This window comes from Ursus americanus, chromosome 6 (genome assembly GCF_024610735.1).
Source record: "Ursus americanus isolate L20-20 chromosome 6, mUrsAme1.1.p, whole genome shotgun sequence".
Classification (NCBI taxonomy): Eukaryota; Metazoa; Chordata; class Mammalia; order Carnivora; family Ursidae; genus Ursus; species Ursus americanus.
Window position 1 is genome coordinate 36,277,424 of NC_142132.1, and position 19,897 is coordinate 36,297,320.

Below are 19,897 nucleotides of genomic sequence, written 5' to 3' on the forward strand. Positions count from 1 at the left end.
AAAATAGAAATAGATGAAAATAGGGGCGCCTGGGTGGCTCAGTCAGTTGGGCGTCTGCCTTCGGCTCGGGTCATGATCTCGGGGTCCTGGGATCGGGTCCCACATTGGGCTCCTTGCTTGGCAGGGAGCCTGCTTCTCCCTCTCCCACTGCCCCTCCCCCTGCTTGTGCTCTCTCTGTCAAATAAATAAATAAAAATATTTAAAAAAAAAGAAATAGATGAAAATAAACATTAGAGATGCTATAGACTATCAGGTCAAGAGCTGAGCAAAAAGTCAGCATATAGATAAATGCTGGTCCTATAAAGTCCCAGAGTTATCAAAGTTGAACTGCAGGTTTGCCTCTAACTTTGTGACAGCAAAGGAGAACCAGAGAAAAGTCTTTGATGGCACTAAAACACTGGCACTGCTGTAACAAATTATCAGAGACTGACGGCTTAAACAACAAACAATGAATTCTTAGAGTTCTGGAGTCTGGGAACTCCAAGAACAAGATGTCAACAAATTTGGTTCTTAGCGAGGACCCTCATCCAGTTTGCACATGGCTCTCTTGTCATTCGCTTGGTGGGGAGAGAGTAGGCGGCAACTCTCGCTAATCTCCTTAGGGCTCTACACTAATGACCCAATTACCTCCCAAAGTCCCCATCGTCAAATACCATCACACTGGGGTTACGGCTTCAACATAAGAATTTTGGTGGGGGGACACAAGGGTTCGGTTCATAACAGAGTTCAAGTACACAGTTTTCTAGTGGTCTTGCTTGGGTCAGTGGTATAGAATATCTGGAAGAAGGCTGAATGGCCCACATGTCCTTTAAGTAGCTCTGCATAATTATTTTCCTCACCTAAACTGTGACACTATACGTGTGACTGTTCCTTAACCCTGCTTACTTGCCAGCACTTGGTATTGTCAGATTTTAGACTTATTGCCAATCTAACTTCTGAGAAAAACTCATCATTTAAATTTGCATTTCTGAGATTACTAATGAGCTTGTATATAATATATTTATTGGCTTTTCATTTTAAATCTTTCTATTAATTTTTAAGAATACTTGATATATTTTGGACACTAATTCTTTGTTATATTTGTTCTGAACATTTTCTCCAAGTCTGTCCCTTGACCTTTACCTCTACAGAGCCTTTGGCCTTATTAGAGTTTTATATTTTTACATAGACCAATCTTTTGATCTTTTCCATTTTATTTTTTCTTTTTCAATTTTAAAATTCTTCCCTAACTTAAGATAATTTAATATTTAAAATTTTTGTTTAATTAATATTAATACTATTAAAAATATTTAAGCCTTGAATTGATATGGAAATTGTTACTGTAGATAAGATGAGGAGGGAATCTAGTTTTACCTTTTAACACATAAAGCACCAATTCTTTACTAATGTTTTTCTTAATGAATTGTAATGCCACAGCTATGTAGTATATTACCATGTCTGCATACATCTGTTTCTGGGCATTCTAATTCATTCCATTAGACTTTAATTCATTCTTCTTGAGGTTCATCTTGTCCTTTCTCACCTTTTTTCCAGTATTACCGCATGAAATCTGGCATCCTTACGTTGTGCCTGATTTTCAGAGATTACTCAGGGAAGTGTTAGCAAACACCGGGGTAGTCCCTGTGGGTTTTCATACACACCAGTTACCCCATTAAGTAAATTTCTTCCTACACCTTAGGTTGTAAGTGTCCGTTACACCTAGTGGTTTTTCTATATCCCTTGGTAATGTTTTGGATAGATTTGATTACTAATTTGATTTCTTAGATAGTATATAGTTTTTTTTCAGGTTTTCTGAACTTCTTGGTTCAATTTTGGACACATTTATTTAAAAATTGTACATTTTTTTAAGCTTTCCAATTTCTTTGCATAAGTACATTTAAAAGACTTGACTGAAAATTCTTTAGTGAATGCTAATTTTTTATTCCAAGTTTTATTAGTTATTAAATTGTACTTTAATGTAGAAGCTGCTGATTAAAAATGGAAAAACTGTGGTCTGGCTAGTCATCATATATCTGAAAGCCTAAAATTATAGCATGTGGATATAGGATTGATATTTTCAGATGGTGATAGCATTCTCAAAATGCTTTGCCAGGAGAGGACATATAGAGTTGCCATAGTAATGCCAACAATTAATGTATACCAAGCTATCATGGTTTTATTAATTTTTTTTATCTGTGTGTGTGTGTGTGTATTGGGTAATATATTTAAATTGGAAAAATCAGTACAATGCAAACATAAGTAGAAGTGAATTCTCACTCCCATCTCTATCTTTCACTGCAACCTCCTCTTGTAATTATAGGGAACACATTTTGTGTGTGTGTATTTTCTCCATTTTTTTTAAATGCAGAGACAAGTAAATATTTTATAGCTATCTATCTGGGTAGATAGATACAGGTATGTATATAAACTAAATACACATAAATATGCATTTCTACCTTTTTCTTGCATGTATTTGTATATATATGTGTGAATGTATATACATGTATATTTATGTATATATATATGTATGTGTGTATATATGTATGTACTTATTTTTAATGCTTCTTTCCCAAAGGATATAAGCATACCATATAATAACCTGTTCTTCACCTTAATTTTTGCATTTAAGAATATATACTAGAGGGGCGCCTGGGTGGTACAGCGGTTAAGCGTCTGCCTTCGGCTCAGGGCGTGATCCTGGCATTATGGGATCGAGCCCCACATCAGGCTCCTCTGCTATGAGCCTGCTTCTTCCTCTCCCACTCCCCCTGCTTGTGTTCCCTCTCTCGCTGGCTGTCTCTATCTCTGTCGAATAAATAAATAAAATCTTTAAAAAAAAAATAAAAGAACATATACTAGAGGGGCGCCTGGGTGGCTCAGTCGTTAGGCGTCTGCCTTTGGCTCAGGGCGTGATCCCGGAGGTCTGGGATCGAACCCCACATCAGGCTCCTCTGCTGGGAGCCTGCTTCTTCCTCTCCCACTCCCCCTGCTTGTGTTCCCTGTCTCGCTGGCTGTCTCTCTCTCTGTCAAATAAATAAATAAAATCTTAAAAAAAAAAAGAATATATACTAGAGATATTTTGAAATTAGTACATAGTAAAATTTATGTAGTTTATTTTAAAACTTTTTTTATAGAGATAGAATTCACATATCATAAAATTCACCTTTTTCAAGTGTTCAATTCAGGGATGCCTGGCTGGCTCAGTCTGTAGAGCGTAGAGCATGCAGCTCTTGATTTCAGGGTTGTGAGATTGAACCCCACATTGGGTGTAGAGATTACTTAAAAATAAAACCTGAAGGAAGGGAGGGAAAGAGAGAGGGAGGGAGGGAAAAAAAAAGAAAGGAAGGATGGAGAGAAAGAGGGAAGGAGGAAGGAAGGAAGAAGGAAGGAAGGAAGGAAAGGTTCAATTCAGTGGTTTTTAGTATTTTCACATGGTGGTGCAACCATCACCAGTATCTATTTTCAACACATTTTCATCATCCCCAGACAAGACACCACACCCATTAGTAGTTAGTCCCCTATTTTGCCTTAACTCCGGGCAACCACTGATTGGCTTTTTGTCTGTATAGATTTGCCCATCATGGATATTTCATATAAGTGGAATCATAAAATCTGAGGTCTTTTGTGTCTGGTGTCTTTGACTTAGCATAATGTTTTCAATGTTCATCCTTACTCTAGCATGTATTAGTACTTCTTTTTAAATGGCTCTATTATGTTATACAGATCTATCACATTTGATTTATCCATTATTATGGACGGACATCTGTGTTTTTCCCGCCTTTTGTCTATTATGAATAAAGCTGCTTTGAACATTTATAGACAAGCTTTTGCATAAGCATATAATTTTAGTGCTCTGGGTATGTACTTAGGCGTGGGAGTGGAGTTGCTGGGTCATATGGTAACTTTATATTTAACTTTTTGAGAAATTACCAAACTGTTCTCTAGAGGGGCTGCATAATTCTGCATTCCAACCAGCAGTATATAAGCAGTCCAATTTCTCTACATCCTCGACTCACTTGTTATTGTTTGTCTTCTCTAGTACAGCCATTCTAGTGGGTATGGAGTGGAATATCATTGTGGTTTTGATTTGATTTTCCTGAATGATTAAAGTGGTTGAACATCTTTACATGCACCTGTTGGCCATTAGTATATCTTCTTGTGAGATATGTTTATTCAAATTTTTTGCCCGTTTTTTAATTGGTTTATTTTTTTTTTAAGATTTTATTTATTTATTCGACAGAGACAGCCAGCGAGAGAGGGAACACAAGCAGGGGGAGTGGGAGAGGAAGAAGCAGGCTCATAGCGGAGGAGCCTGATGTGGGGCTCGATCCCATAATGCCGGGATCACGCCCTGAGCCGAAGGCAGACGCTTAACCGCTGTGCCACCCAGGCGCCCTTTAATTGGTTTATTTTTTTATCGTTGAGTTACAAGAGTTCTTTATATAGACTGGATACAGACTATTGTCAAATATTTAGTTTATAAATATTTTTTCCCATTCTGTGGATTGTCTTTTCACCTTCTTGGTAATTTTTTTGTTTGTTTGTTTTGTTTTAAGATTTTATTTGCCCATTTAAGAGCTCGAGAGAGAGAACACAAGTGGTGCGGAGGGGCAGAGGGAGAGGGAGAAGCAGACTCCCCACCAAGCAGGCAGCCCACCATGGGGCTTGATCCCAGGACCCTGAGATCATGACCTGAGCTGAAGGCAGATGCTTAACCGACTGAGCCACCCAGGCGCCCTTCTGTGCATTGATTTTGTATCCTGCCACATTGCTGAATTGCTGTATGAGTTCTAGTAATTTGGGGATGGAGTCTTTTGGGTTTTCCACATAAAGTATCATGTCATCTACGAAGACAGAGAGTTTGACGACTTCTTTGCCAATTTGAATGCCTTTTATTTCTTTTTGTTGTCTGATTGCTGAGCACTTCTAGTATGATGTTGAACAGTAGTGGTGAGAGTGGGCATCCCTGTCGTGTTCCTGACCTTAAGGGAAAAGCTCTCAGCCCATATTCACTATGGGCTTTTCATAGATAGCTTTTATGGTATTGAGGTATGTTCCCTCTATCCCTATACTTGAAGGGTTTTAATCAAGAAAGGATGCTATACGGGTGCCTGGGTGGCTCAGACGGTTGGGCAGCTGCCTTCAGCTCGAGTTGTGGTCCCGGGGTCCTGAGATCAAGCCCCACATCAGGATCCCTGCTCTGCAGGGAGCCCACTTCTCCCTCTCCCCGCCCCCTGCTGTTGCTCTCTCATAAATAAAAATTAAAAAAAAAAAGATGCTGTATTTTGTCGAATGCTGCTTTTTCTGCATCAGTTGAGAGGATCATATAGTTCTTGTCTTTTCCTTTATTAATGTGCTCTAGCATGTTGATTGATTTCCAAATGTTGACCTATCCTTGCATCTCAGGAATAAATCCCACCTGTTCGTGGTGAAGAATCCTTTTAATATACAGTTGCATCCTGTTGGCTAGGATCTTGTTGAGTACTTTTGCATCCATGTTCATCAGGGATATTGGGCTGTAATTCTCTTTTTAATGGGGTCTTTCTCTGGTTTTGGGATCAGGATAATGCTGGCCTTGTAGAGCAAGTTTGGAAGTTTTCCTTCCATTTCTGTTTTTTTAAACAGCTTCAGTAGAATCGGTATTATTTCTTCTTTAAATGTTTGGTAGAATTCCCCTGGGAAGCCATCTGGCCCTGGACTCTTGTTTTTTGGGAGGTTTTTGATTACAGCTTGAATTTACTTACTGGTTATTGGTCTGTTCAGATTGTCTGTTTCTTCCTGTTTCAGTCTTGGTAGTTTATAAGTTTCCAGGAATGCATCCATTTCTTCCAGATTGCTTAATTTGTTGGCATAGAGTTGCTGGTAATAATTTCTAATCATTGTTTCTATTTCCTTGGTGTTAGTTGTGATCTCTCCCTTTTCATTTATGATTTTATTGATTTGGGTCCTTTCCCTTTTCTTTTGGATAAGTCTGGTCAGAGGTTTATCGATCTTATTAATTCTTTCAAAGAACCAGCTTCCAGTTTTGTTGATCTGTTCTACTGGGTTTTTTTTTGTTTTCATTTCATTGATTTCTGCTCTAATCTTTATTATTTCTCTTCTCTTGCTTGGTTTGTTTTATGTGCTGTTCTTTCTCTAGCTCCTTTAGGTGTATGGTTAGCTTGTGCATTTGGGAATTTTCTGATTTTTTGAGAGAGCTTGGATAACTATGTATTTCACTCTTAGGACTGCCTTTGCAGTATCCCATAGGTTTTGGACCGATGTGTTTTCACTCTCATTAGTTTCAATGAATTGTTTAAGTTCTTTAATTTCCTGGTTGGTCCAATCATTCTTTAGCAGGATGCTCTTTAACTTCCAAGTGTTTGAGTTCCTTCCAAATTTCTTCTTGTGGTTGAGTTCCAGTTTCAAAGCATGGTGGTCTGAAAATATGCAGGGAATAATCTCAGTCTTTTGGTATCAGTTGAGACCTGGCTTGTGACCCAGTATGTGATCTATTCTGTAGAAAGTTCCATGTGAACTCAAGAGGAATGATTATTCTGTTGTTTTAGATGGAATGTTCTGTATATGTCTACAAAGTCTACCTGGTCCATTGTGTGATTCAAAGCTCTTGTTTCTTTGTGGATTTTCGGCTTAGATGATCTGTCCATTGCTGTGAGTGGAGTGTTGAGATCTCCTACTATTAATGTATTGTTATCAATATGTTTCTTTATTTTGGCTATTTGGTTTATATAATTGGCTGCTCCCATGTTGGGGGTATAGATATTTACAATTGTTAGATCTTGTTGTTGAATAGACCCTTTAAGTATGATGTAGTGTTCCTCTACATCTCTTACTATGGTTTTTGGTTTAAAATCTAATTTGTCTGATATGAGGATTCCTACCCCAGCTTTCTTTTGAGGTCCATTAGAATGGTAAATGGTTCTCCAGCCCCTCACTTTCAATCTAGAGGTGTCTTTAGATTCAAAATGAGTCTCTTGTCCACAGCATATGGATGAGTCCTGCTTTTTTATCCAATCTGAAACCCTATCTTTTCATGGGAGCATTCAGCCCATTTACATTCAGAGTAACTATTGAAAAATATGAATTTAGTGCCATTGTATTGCCTGTAAAGTCCCTGTTTTTGTAGATTGCCACTGTTTCTTGCTGGTCTATGTGACTCGTGGGGTCTGTCTGCTACTTACAGAATCCCCCTTAATAATTTTTGCAGGGCTGGCTTGTTGGTCACATATTCTTTCAGTTTCTGCCTGTCCTGAAAGCTCTTTTTCTCTCCATCCATTCTGAATGACAGCCTTGCTGGATAAAGTATTCTTGGCTGCATGTTCTTTTCATTTAGTACCCTTTATGGCTTGCCAGGTTTCTGTGGACAGATCTGATATTTTTCTGATATTCTTCCCTCCATATGTAAAGAACCTCCTCTCCCTGGCTATTCTCAGGGTAGTTTCTTTGGCTGTAAAATTTGCAAGCTTCACTATTATATGTCAGGGTGTTGGTCTTTTTTTATTGATTTTGGGAGGGGTCCTCTCTACCTCTTGGACTTGAATGCTTGTTTCCTTCCCCATATTAGGGAAGTTCTCAGCTATGATTTGCTCAAATATAGCTTCTAGCCCTCCCTCTCTCCACCCCCTCAGGGATCCCAATAATTCTGACATTGGAACGTTTCTTGGCATCATTAATTTCTCCAATTTCTCTTTTCCTGTGCTACTAGCAGCCTGTCTCTGTTTTCCTCAACTTCCTTCCTTTCCATCAGCTTATCTTCTAGATCACTAATTCTCTCTTCTGCCTCATTTACCCTGGCTGTTAGAGTATCCAGTTTAGACTGCATCTCAGTCATAGCATTTTTAAGTTGGCCTGATTAGATCTCATTTCCGCCCTGAGAGATTCTGTATTGTCATTTATGCTTTTTTCAAGCCTAGCTATTGACTTTATAATTGCTATCCTGAATTCGGTCTCTGACAGCTTACTTATATCCATATCTATTACCTCTGTGGCAGAGAACCTTGCCTCTGTTTCTTTCTCTTGTTATGAATTCCTCCTATTCATTTTGCCCAGAGAAGGATGGGTAAACAAATAAGCAGAGTCCAAAATATCAACCACGACTGAAGCAAAATACACCCTAGAAAAATCTGAAGTGGTCGGAATCCACCACAGAAAAGCAAACCAAACTAAACCAAAACAAAACAATAAAAAACAAGGGGTGAAAGAGAGACTATAATCTTGCAGGGTGGACAAAGCAGGGTGGTCCACTTGTTCCCGAATGAATTTTGATCTGTGTGTTAGAAGACACAACATCACAAAATTGCAAAGAAAGCAAAACTTTATATATATATAAAAGTAAAATTGAATAGAGTGAAAAAGGACTAAAATGAAGCATATATCTATAAAGTGTAGAAATAAAGGTTAAAAACCGACTTAAGTTGGTAAAATAAGAATCTAGCTGAAATGGGGAAAAGGTTAAAAAAAAAAAGAAATGGAAAATTATAGACTGAAAGATAAACGAGTTGTGAGAAAACACCTGGAGCTCAGTATACTGTTTTCCCCAGGCGCTGGAGTTGTACAGTCCTGTGGGATCTATAAAGTTGTAATCCACCTGTTCTTCCAGTCTGTCTTCTGGGAGAGGGGCCTGCTGTGCTGCTTCTCAGGTGTCTTTGCCTGGGTGGTGTTGCCCCACCCCTTGTCAGGGGGCTGGGCTCAGTGAAAGCCAGGCCTCTGTGTGGCGTTTGTTCTCTGGAGGCTTACCCTGCCTCTTCAGAGGATCAGAGCAAAAATGGCGTGCCCAGATCTCCAGCCCAGAAGTGAAAGATCATGTTCCTCCCCTTTTCAATAAACCCTCTGTAGCTGTCTCTGAAAAGGGGAAGAGGGAAAGGTGGAAAATCTTGCACTCATCCGACACTAGGCGGATGGATGAGAAATTGCCTTGTAGCAGTCTCCTATAAGACAGGTATGAAAAACCGTCTCACGGCAGCTCCTTGCCAGGCTTACCTCCCCTTGCTTTAAAAGGAGCTGTAGGATGTTTCACCAAGACTCAAGAGATGCACCAGTTCGTTAGTGTGTCGTGGCAGAGCCATTTCTTTACAACTTTCCCCCAACCTTTCCTGTCCACAGCTAAGATTTTTTTGAAGCATAGGATATCCCATCGTATACCGTAATTAATTATACCCATCCTTTCTATTTGTCTTAGACAACCTTAGATAAACATGATCCCAACTGAGCATCAGCAGGATGCTCAGTTCCACTTAGGAGAGAAGATTAGCCATGTTCTCCGTCCAGATCCAAGCCAGGTAAATATGTTGCAGATACCATTGAGATTAACTGTAAGGAGCTGCTTCCTCTTAGGGGGAGATTGAGTTGTTTATTTTCCATGTTTAGGAAGCTAGCTGAAGTGGTCACACATACTTTGGCCAGCAGGAAATCCAGGGTGACATGCTTGTTCATCACCACTCACTCTAGAAAGTTTATTCTTGGTAGTAGTGACCTCTTGAGGGTCATTGGTCAGGGTCTAAATCTTACGTGTCTAAAATTTGGGATTATAATGTAAGGAATCTTAAGTACCAAAAAAGGATTGGTAGGAGGGATGCTACTTTCTGATGTGTACAAAGGAATAGTTATTAAGTTACCAGCACAGTCAGGCTAAAGATGACCAATCCAGCAATAAATTTCAGAGCCGTATCTATCGTCTAGGACAAGTATCCAGGGAGTGCTTTTTTCCCTTAAGCAATATGGGGACTACAGGGTATCAGCAATAATATAAGGCTGAGGGGACTCATGCTTGTATAGAAAATTAAGCTTGTTTTGTCATCTCGGGTGGGGACCATCCACTTCTAAAATTCTCAGGCCTCAGTTGGGGGACACCCAGTAGAATAGAATCCAGTAGTTAAGTTGAGGGCAGTGGTGATAGTGTGAGATGACAGTCCAGCCCAGGTGTTCAGCAGATGCGAGCCAAGAGAATTTAATAGTCCCACCAATCCTGGCCTCCTAGGTTCTGTTTCTTCCCCAACAGCTGGGGTTCTACCTGTTTCACCATGTGATCAGCATAACCAATCCCTGAAGCAACTACTTCCCCTTTTTGCCCCATCCTTAATAATTTTCAACCCACACTGTTCAACCAGATATAGTATACCATGTAACCATTCAGTGGTTTCTTCCTTATACATTTTGTGTCATCCTAGAACATATCCGTTCCCTGTTATGTGGGTCACACTAGGACCCACCTTATGTATTGTTATCTCATGTCTGTGAAGGTTACCATCAGTGTCAGAGCTTCCCAGATTCAGCAAGTATAGCCAGGTGGTAAGAGAAGTACCAGGTTGGAATCACCCACCATCAGCTCTTCTTTTGGTGGAGAGTGGGGGAGAGTGGGCCCCACAAGATCCTCATAGATTGACTACATTGAACCTTTGATGGTTTGTCAGTGATGTTTCACTGCTATTGACATTTTCATGTTTGGCTGTTCCAGCCTTTGAAACTAAATCATCTCATGTTTTATGAAGTGGACATTCCACACACCCAAGTGGCTATAACTGATACTGCTAAATATATTGTCAACATTGATATTTTAAGTATGCATGATGCTTCTCTTAGTTTTAAGGAGTGTTTGGACAGAAGTACTGGGACAAGTGCCCAGCCAGGCTCTCCCAGCCCAGCCATGTAATATCAGTAAAGTAGTACAAGACAGAGGATGGATTAACATCCTGTTAAAGAGCTGGTAGAGATAGGGGTACTTAACTATTTACCAGGCTCTACAATGTGCTCTCCCACTTGGGTCAGTCAGTCCTAATAAGCCCCTTGAGCTGCAAATGTCAGTGACTGACCACTGTGCACACTATAGCACCAGTCAGGCATCAGTCAGACTTCCCACCTACATGAAGGTGGACATTTCCCTCTGCAGATGTGGCTTTCTCAGAGGTTGGAGTCTGTGCCAGCACCTTCTGCTTCTTGGGGGTGTTGGAACACTGAAGTCCTTGAGGAGGCCTGGACTTTGATGATGAACAGATTAGGTAAGTTAAGGGCTGATAGTGCACTGAGCCACCATGGCTGTGTGTCCACAGAGAAAACTGTTACAAACCTTATATGCAAAAGAAAATTCCACCAATGGTCCGAGTTGTAGGCAGTGGTGCTTGTCCAGTAAAACACTCCCCCAAAATACATCTTGCTACATTTTCACTGACTTAAAAGCAATAGCCAACAGGATGGCAGGATGCTTCAGTGCCTATCGGCAGGATTAAGTCCTAAGCCCCTGTGGGGTCACACATCGTCATAACAGATTGTGTAGGATCCCTTACTCCTGTTGTCACCCATGTGGACTCCAGTGGAAAAGGACCCTTTGACAGTGAATATCACTGAAACCAACAAATGTTAGTTTAGGCTGATCAGACCTGAGCCATCCAGATAAGACAATAGACCTCTGGATATACCATCACACAGGATGTGCGTCTATATTCCAGTATTGAGACCAAAATCAAAGCTTGGTGATTCAGCCTATGAGGCCAGGGAAGCCTGACAAATGTGCCTAGAGTGCCAATTCCACAGCTGAAGGGTGTACTAGTTTCCTAGGGTTGCCTTAAGAAAGCACCGCAACTTGGGTGGTTTAAAACAACAGGTAGGTATTCTCTCACACTTCCGGAGGCTAGAGGTCTGAAATTATACCGGAACCAAACCAGTGCTCCTCCGCCCCATACACAGCAAGCCAGTAGAGATCGGCACTGAGCTTCTGCCGTGAAGAAAGATAAGCTCTTTATTGGTGTGGTGCATCCCAAGAGAATGGGGAGCTAATGCTCAAAGTCTCAAACTCCCTAATGGCTTACAGGTGACGGCTTCTTAAGGCAAAATTTGGGGCCGGGGTTTCCTGAGAAGATGGATGCTATTGACTGGAGGCCTAGGAAGTAATGTTAACAGATCATAGTTACTTCTGGTGCCACTTCATCTGGTCCCACAGAGGTCTGTTCTATCTCAAGAGACTTGGAATCTGAAAAATGTCTTTACATATGTTAGAGATTTCATTAGGTACATCTGGTGATTATGTGTTTAGAAGAGTGCTGATCAGCTGCTTGTATCTGCTTGTGCGTGCATAAGCTAGGGAGTTGCTTTCCTTCATGTTCCTCTGAACGATACAAGCATTCCTGTCTCTTGGGCCTGGGTCTATGTGTTGGTCCCGGGGTGCCTGGAAACAATATGACTCCTAGTGTTCATTATTTCGTCTGAACTAACACGAGGGATGCCCGCTTCAGAATCAAGGTGTCAGCAGGGTTGTTTCCTATTTGAGGTTCTAAGAGGGAATCTGTTCCATGCTTCTCTCCTAACTCCTGATGGTTTTTGGCAATCTTTGACACCCATTGGCTTGTAGCCATATCCCTCCAATCTGTCTCCATATTCACAAGGCATTCTCCCATGCCTCTGTCTCCCCTGTTTGCTCATAAGGAAACCTATCATCAGGGCCCACCCTCATCCAGTATGACCTCATTTTAACTTAACGAGTGACATCTGCGAAGACCGTGTTCAAAAATAAGTCAAAATCTGAGGCTCTTGATGGACATGAATTTGGAGGCAAGGAGAGGCTGTTCTACTGAGTACAGTGCTCAAAATGAACCGTTTTATATTGTAACTATATAATTCACGGTTCCCTAGTGGCCCCGGACGTGTCCTTTACAGCTTACTCTTCTAAACGAATTCCTTCAACAACCTCGCAGCACACTGCATCGTTTTGCGATGCCCTGCGGTCCAGAAAGAACCAGCGCAGCATGCCTCTGGGAGAAGCCCTGAGAGGGACCTCTGCCCTCCAGGGGGCACTCTTCAGACGGGGCGTGGTGCCAGGGCTTATGGGAAACGTAGTCCTACGTTTCCTCGCCTCGCACGGAGCAGGTTCGGAGAAAGGGTCTTCCATGTTCTCCGAGGCTCGTTGTACGCGTGTTTAACTTCGGTCTCCAGGTGTTTTCCGCGGGTTTCCCTTCTAACGCGGAGAAAATCCTGGAGCGCTCGGGGCGGGGGCTGGCGCCGCGCCAGTGGAAGCGGCGGGTGAGCCCAGGCCGGGTGGGCGAGGGCCGGCGGGGGCAGCGGTGGGGAGGGGCCAGCCGAAGGCGGGTGGGGGCGGCCTCGGGGAGGGACGGCCTGGCCGGGCGCCTCTGTCCCTAGGGCGCGGATGTCCACGTGTGGCCGCAGTGTCGGCGCGGCTGCGGGAAGGGGGCCTGAGCTTCGGATCCAGTGGAGCCGGGTGTACGTTGATTACTGCTGGCAAGATGACGGAGCTACATGAGACTAGATTTCTTCATTTGTAAAACAAGAATGTTATGTGCCACATGGGGTTCTGAGGATTAAATTTTTTACACACGTTTTAAAAATATGTATACAGTTTTAACATTCGGAGCAGAGCTTAGTATTAGCTGTTAAGGTTTTTGGAAGATATTTTTCCTTTTCATTGACTAAATTTTATTTAATCCTAATAACGGCCTTTACGTAACTTTTCTGTCTTGTCAGACAAGGAAATTGAGGCTCAGAGGGCTCAAGTGAAATAGTCAAGGTCTCACAGTCCTGGTAGACAACCCTGTCCAAAACCACCATCGTATTTCTCACAGCACCTTCTTTAGGGCCTAAGGAAAAACCCCAAAGTGTGTGAGCTGAATCTCACCTTGTGGTCCTGTATTTTGGTATTTCTTGGTATGTCAGAACCATTGGATCAGACTGCATAATTTATTGCACTGCCCAACTTTTAGCATCCTCAGTAGCCTTAGAGTTTAGGCAGATAAGTTCTGTGAGATTTGGATCCCTGAATCACACTTCTAACTAAATGATTTTGTCTTTTAACTAGATTCCAGCTCCCTTGGAAGAAAGCAGCTTTTGCGAAGTAAGAAGGAGAAAGCCCCAGGAACAGGAATCCCACCTTGAAAGCCACACCTCTGACCTCAGACTTCTCAACCACAGCTATAGAGCAGAGGCAGGAAACTGCTAGAAAGGAGCAGGTCCTAGGTTTGCATCGTCTTGCAGTAGCGGTTCTGTATTCTGCTCAGAATGAGCATTGCCTCACTATTACCACATCCAGAGGGCCTCACCATGATGGTGAAAGGTCTGGACCAAGCTTCAGAAAAGATAGGTGAGTGGAACACTGAGAGTGGTGGGTGAGGGGCAGGTTGTGTGGTATATGTGCTGCTGAAGCAAGCACAAGGGGCAGGTTGTGTGGAAAATAAATTCATTAGAGGGTTCATGTCTGCATGGTCTGCAGGGAGAGATCATTAGGTACAACTGAAGGAATTCTATCTCCAGCCTTTAATAAACATGCCCTGCCTTCAACCTCCACCCACTTTTTCTAGATTTTGAGCTGCTCTACTGTGTCCCTCTAGAGGTATGCTACTGCTCCATCTACTCTGACTTTATAGAGGCATAGAATAGGATTATCTGTGTCTGCTTAATTTCAGAGCTGAGAAACCTTTACTCTGAGTGTATAAGTAGCCTGCCCAGAGTCACCCAGTTTGCTAGTGGCAGGGCCAGGTCCAGAAAACTGTCCACGAGGTAAGTCATCCACCAGGTTCTATCACAACTTAGTTAGAAACAGTTTTTAAAGTAGGTCTGTCCATAAAGCAACCTCATCCTTTTCTGCAGAGTGATTTCTCTAACTCTAATGGTAAGCAACTGAGTAGGAATGTAAGTAAACAAATATCTTCAGTATTTTTCCTACAACATTGATAATGAAAAATAACGATTTGTCTTTTGGTATCTTTGTTAAATTAGTCCTAGATTGGTTCTAAAAGAAAAATAAAATTTATAAATCATTTGGAAATAAGCCCAGTGAAAAATTGCTCAGCCAGGCTCTGCAGTTCCTGTCAAGAGTCACACATGTGAATTCTCCCTGCACGTAGTTCTTGCTCACTCAGGGGCCAAAGAGCTTTTTCCTCCAGGGTAACGTTTAACTATCTGTTGGGCATGGGGTTTTAGGAGCTGAATCTCAAAAGTCTATAGCAGCCAAATCTCACATGACCTGTTGTTTTCTTCTCCCATAGCTGTACATTCAACCTTCTCTGTACTTTCCCAAAAGGAACAGAAAAAGAACAAATCCCAGGTGAGCTGTTTTTCATTTCTCACATTGTTTTCCATTGCATAAAACAATGAAAGATAAAAATGATAAAAGCTATCAAGGAGTACGTAGAGTTAACAGATCGAAAGCAAGGAAAGGTCAACATGTTAATTATGTGGAGATGATTATAATTGTTTTCCATTAATATATGTATTACAGATTATGTAACAGTAATTTTTCTAATAATAATTATCTGCAAATTTATCTTTGATACTCTGTCCAAAAGGAAAATGCTTTGCCTTGACCATAAAAATAAAAGTAATTCTTCATGGAACACAAAGATTTCCTGGCCTGAAGCCTGAAAAAATTCTTGTATTCCTGAAAGTAAGGTGGTTGACAACCTCAATTAACAAGTCTGAGATGAATGCTGCCCATCACCTTCACCTCTGATTGTTCTTTAGTGGGTGCAGAGAGCAGAAGGCTAAAGCATAACTTAGTTGTGATTCAAGTTGATGATTTTTTTAAAGATGTATTTATTTATTTGAGGGGGGGAGGGGCAGAGGAGAGAATCTCAAGCAGACTCCCACTGAACTTGAAGCCCCACATAGAGCTCTGTCTCACGACTCTGAGATCATGACCTGAGCCAAAACGAAGAGTCAGACACTTAACCAACTGAGCCATCCAGGTGCCCCAAGAGTTGATGATTTCTTTTGTCTGCTTCAAAGTATTGTCCTTTTCCTGTTGCCTTTTAGCAAAGCTTATCCTCCTGTGATTATCTTTGGTACCTTATAATTCTTATTATTTTTCTTGACTCATTTCATATTCTGTGGATTTTTAACCATTTCAAAGGATGGACAACCACTCAATTTGAAATTCAAACCCTGAATGTTGTGCTTGTTTAAGTGAGAGCTATTGCTGCTCAGATATATTCCCAGTGAGCAAAGCAAATTGTTGATTTTCTATACGGTTTTTGCAGAGTTGGTATATTGGTTTCCTGTGAATGCTATAACAAGTTACCACAAATTTGGTAGCTTAATACAACAGAAATTTATTCTTCACAGTTCTGGAGGCTAGAAGTCTGAAATCAAGGTGTTATCAGGGATATGCTCCTGCTTAAGCTTCTAGAGGAGATTCCATCCCTCATCTCTTTCAGCTTCTGGTGGCATTTGGGAGAGAGGCAGGAGATGGAGTGGAGAAAAAAACTAAGATGAAGAAAAGTAAATTTTTATAAGCCCTGTATCAGCGTTCCCCAGAGAAACAGAACCAATAGTGTGTGTGTGTGTGTGTGTGTGTGTGTGTGTGTGTACAGATAGCATATAATACAGACACACATAAATACACATATGTATACATTTGTTTTATGAAATTGGCTTATGTGATTGTGGGGGCTGGCAAGTCTAAAATTTGAAGGTCAATTTTGGGGGAAACTTGTGCTCGTAAAGGCCTTCACCTGTTTGGATGAGGCCCACCCACATGAGGCACTTAGTACTACTTAACTACTTGACTACTTAAAGTCAACCTGTTGTATATATTAGCCACATCTATAAAATGCCTTCATAGCAACACTTAGATAAGTTTTATGAAATAACTGCATACTGTAGTCTACCAAGTTGACATGTAAAACTAACCATGACAAGTCCTATAAGAAGATACAACAGTGATCTGTTATATTGTGTTTATGTGTTGTGTGTATAAATATATATATATTTGTGAATATATATGTGGTGTGTGTATAAATACATACATATATAAATAAATATATACATACTTATTTTATGATCATGTGACTAGTAAACAGTACTTGGTGGTATTATTATTATTATTTTTTTTATTTGACAGAGATAGAGACAGCCAGCGAGAGAGGGAATGCAAGCAGGGGGAGTGGGAGAGGAAGAAGCAGGCTCATAGCGGAGGAGCCTGATGTGGGGCTCGATCCCATAATGCCGGGATCACGCCCTGAGCCAAAGGCAGACGCCTAACCGCTGTGCCACCCAGGCGCCCCGGTGGTATTATTTTTATGCATCACATGAGATTTCCTTTTATATTGGATATTTAACTCATTCACATTTATTGCGGTTACTGATGATGTTTAGTTTTAGTTCCTCCACCTTTATTTGTATTTTTATTTATCCCATCTTCTTTACTTTCTTTGTTGATTATATTTCTCCCTTCCAGTGGTTTGAAAATTCAGTATTCTATTTTTTTCCATTGGTTCTCCTGAAAACAGTTAACATAGGTTTATATTTGTATTTTTTCCATCAACATCAAGAATTTTTATTTTCTAGACCTGATGTGATCTTTTGCATGTTTTGCTGTCCCTCCTCCCACATCTCATGTCTTATAGAAGTGATCGGAATAGTTTTTTTAATATAAATTTTTAAAAATCCTTTATTAACAGGTGCAGTATTTAGACATGACTAAGTTATCTGGTTATTCTCTGTAATTTCCAAGGTAGTTGAATTAAAATATCTAGAGATAAGAGGAGGTCAGTGAGCTAACACCTTGATCTTGGACTTCCAGCCTCCAGTACTGTGAGACAATAAATTTCTTTTGTTTAAGCCATCCAGTGTGTGGTAGTTTGTTATGGAAACCTTAGCAAACAAATAACATATGGTAATTATATTTTTAATTCTTTGAGGATACACTATACTATTTTCTGTAGCAGCTGTACCATTTTACAATCCCACCAACGTGTACAAGGGTTCCAGTTTTTGTTTTTGTTTTGTTTGCTATTGGGTATGAGGTGAAGTAATGTTCTTTTGAGTACCGTAATCTCCAGTGTCTTTAAAAACAGTCGTTTCCTATTCTTGGAATCAGAATAATTATATAGTTTTGTTTTCTTCACAATCACTTGTTCACTTCATCTGGTGCATGTTTTTTGTGTTACCGGTTCTTAAATTTCTAGTGAAGCTTCATTGTCCGTTTATATGTGAAGATTTGGTGTGATTCATGTAGGTAGCTATTGTGAGTTTATTCAGAAATGTAAAATGCCGTTCCTTTATCTGTTTTCTCTCCTCAATGAAAGAACTGACTTCAGGGATTTGTAAAGCAAATTGTTGGAAAGATAAAACCCAGTGAATTTCCTTTCAGGTTATCAGCAGGGAGTATATAGGCAGCTTTAAGGGACTATATTGATTTTTGAAGTGGAGATTTCCCATACTGTGGATTTAGACCATCGTGATCTATCTCTTCAAAGACCTGCCTTAAAACAAAATCAATATCCATTTTTCTGGCTGATTTGGCCATTGCTAGAGTCCCTGAAGCATTTACCTAAAACATTGTTTTTAATCTGGTTTATCCTTCAGCCATCAGCTGTGTTTATACAGAGCGGCAAATGCCCAGAGTGGTCTGACACACCTTCAGTTAACTCCTTAGCCAGTCAGTCAGCTCGCTACCCTCTTTGAGTTTAGGTGAATTTGGTGGCTATATGTACTATATACTGAATGTATGCAGACACATACGTGCAACCCATAGGCAGTTCTCACTTTGGGGGCTGTAAAAATGGGCATGTACACTGAAACCATGCAAAGCAGTCTTAATCATGGGGAAAGTGGTAGTTGTTCTGCGACCTTTAAAAATATTTGTCAAAACATTAAAAATCTGTTGATTACAAATGTGTATAAAAATGAAAAAATACTATAACTAATATTTAGTACTAAGTACCTCTTCATTAAGATCCTTTGGTTGTAGATCTAGAGTGTCTCAAATGGAGGCAGTATCAGCATTCCCACAGTCAGGTAGTTCTTCTAAAACTCCATTTATATTTGATTTGAATTTCACTTCTACTGTAATCACTTCTCATTTCTTTGCTGCTCTTTCTTTCATCTTTGTTGGCCAGTTCCCTTTTGCAAACTATTTAACTATTTTTGCAAAATTCTGTATTGCCAGGAGACAAGGAGGGAACATGTGTTTTGTTGTTTGTGTGTGGACTGAGTAATGGATGTGCAGTGACCAGTCACTCGTGGACTTTGAGAAAAAAATGACGTGATTGATAATCATTCATGATGTTTGTTATTTATGTAGTGATTTGTGGATTGAAGAGCAAGCAGCAAGTTTGTACTTTATGTGATTACTCACAGTTACCATAGTAACTGAAATCTGACTGTGTTGTTAGGAGATTGTTGTTACTTAACTAAATGCATTGTGGTAACTGAAATTCGTGCATGTCAGGACCATGCAAAGTATGGACTACCTGTAGAGACAAACATTCAGACTTACCTGTATATTGCCACAGATTTGTGCCAATTTGATGCTTAAAAGTTTTCCTCTTTTAAAAGGGTGAGTCATCAAATACTTTGGAGAGCTCTTGTCTAAATGAACAATGCCAGAATTACCACAGATTAGGGCATTTTATATCTTGAAAGCCCCAAATTCAGTTCTGTCTTGATCTTATGCTATTATTTAATCCAGTTTGCATCCATACTAGATTGTAAGCTTCCTGAAAGTAGAAACAGTGTTTTATGTATTTTAATATCCACAGAAACTAGGACACTTTCATGTATATAACATATCTTATGCTCGTGTATGTTTGTATATGTGTGTTTTCTTTTTTAAAGATTTCATTTATTTGTCAGAGAAAGAGAAAGCGCACAAGCAGGGGGAGCAACAGGCAGAGGGAGAAGCAGGCTTCCCACCGAGCAGGGAGCCTAACGCGGGACCCAATCCCAGGACCCTGGGATCATGACCTGAGCCGAAGGCAGACGCTTAGCCACCCAGGCATCCCTGTATGTGTTTATTTATTATTATTATTATTATTGTTATTATATTTCTCTTTCTCCCACCATATATAAAACAAAACAGGGACTATGATAAGTCTCCTATATAAACTTTTTCTGATGAACTTAATAGTTAACATGGTGAAGGATTGGTTCCTAAATATATTTCCTCTGTCATATAGCTTTGAGCACTTCTGATTGATCA

General features: G+C 40.4%; 1 protein-coding gene across 1 annotated transcript in view; it reads left to right on the forward strand.

Moving 5' to 3' along the window:
* The window catches only part of LOC123800378 (uncharacterized), a 37,596-nt gene that overhangs the window by 13,406 nt on the left and 4,293 nt on the right, over positions 1 to 19,897 (forward strand). The window contains exons 3-5 of the mRNA XM_087862926.1: positions 13,778 to 14,059; positions 14,964 to 15,022; positions 19,534 to 19,701. Of these exons, the coding sequence (XP_087719052.1) occupies positions 13,978 to 14,059; positions 14,964 to 15,022; positions 19,534 to 19,701 (309 nt within the window). The 5' untranslated portion in view covers positions 13,778 to 13,977. The remainder of the gene's footprint in view (positions 1 to 13,777; positions 14,060 to 14,963; positions 15,023 to 19,533; positions 19,702 to 19,897) is intronic.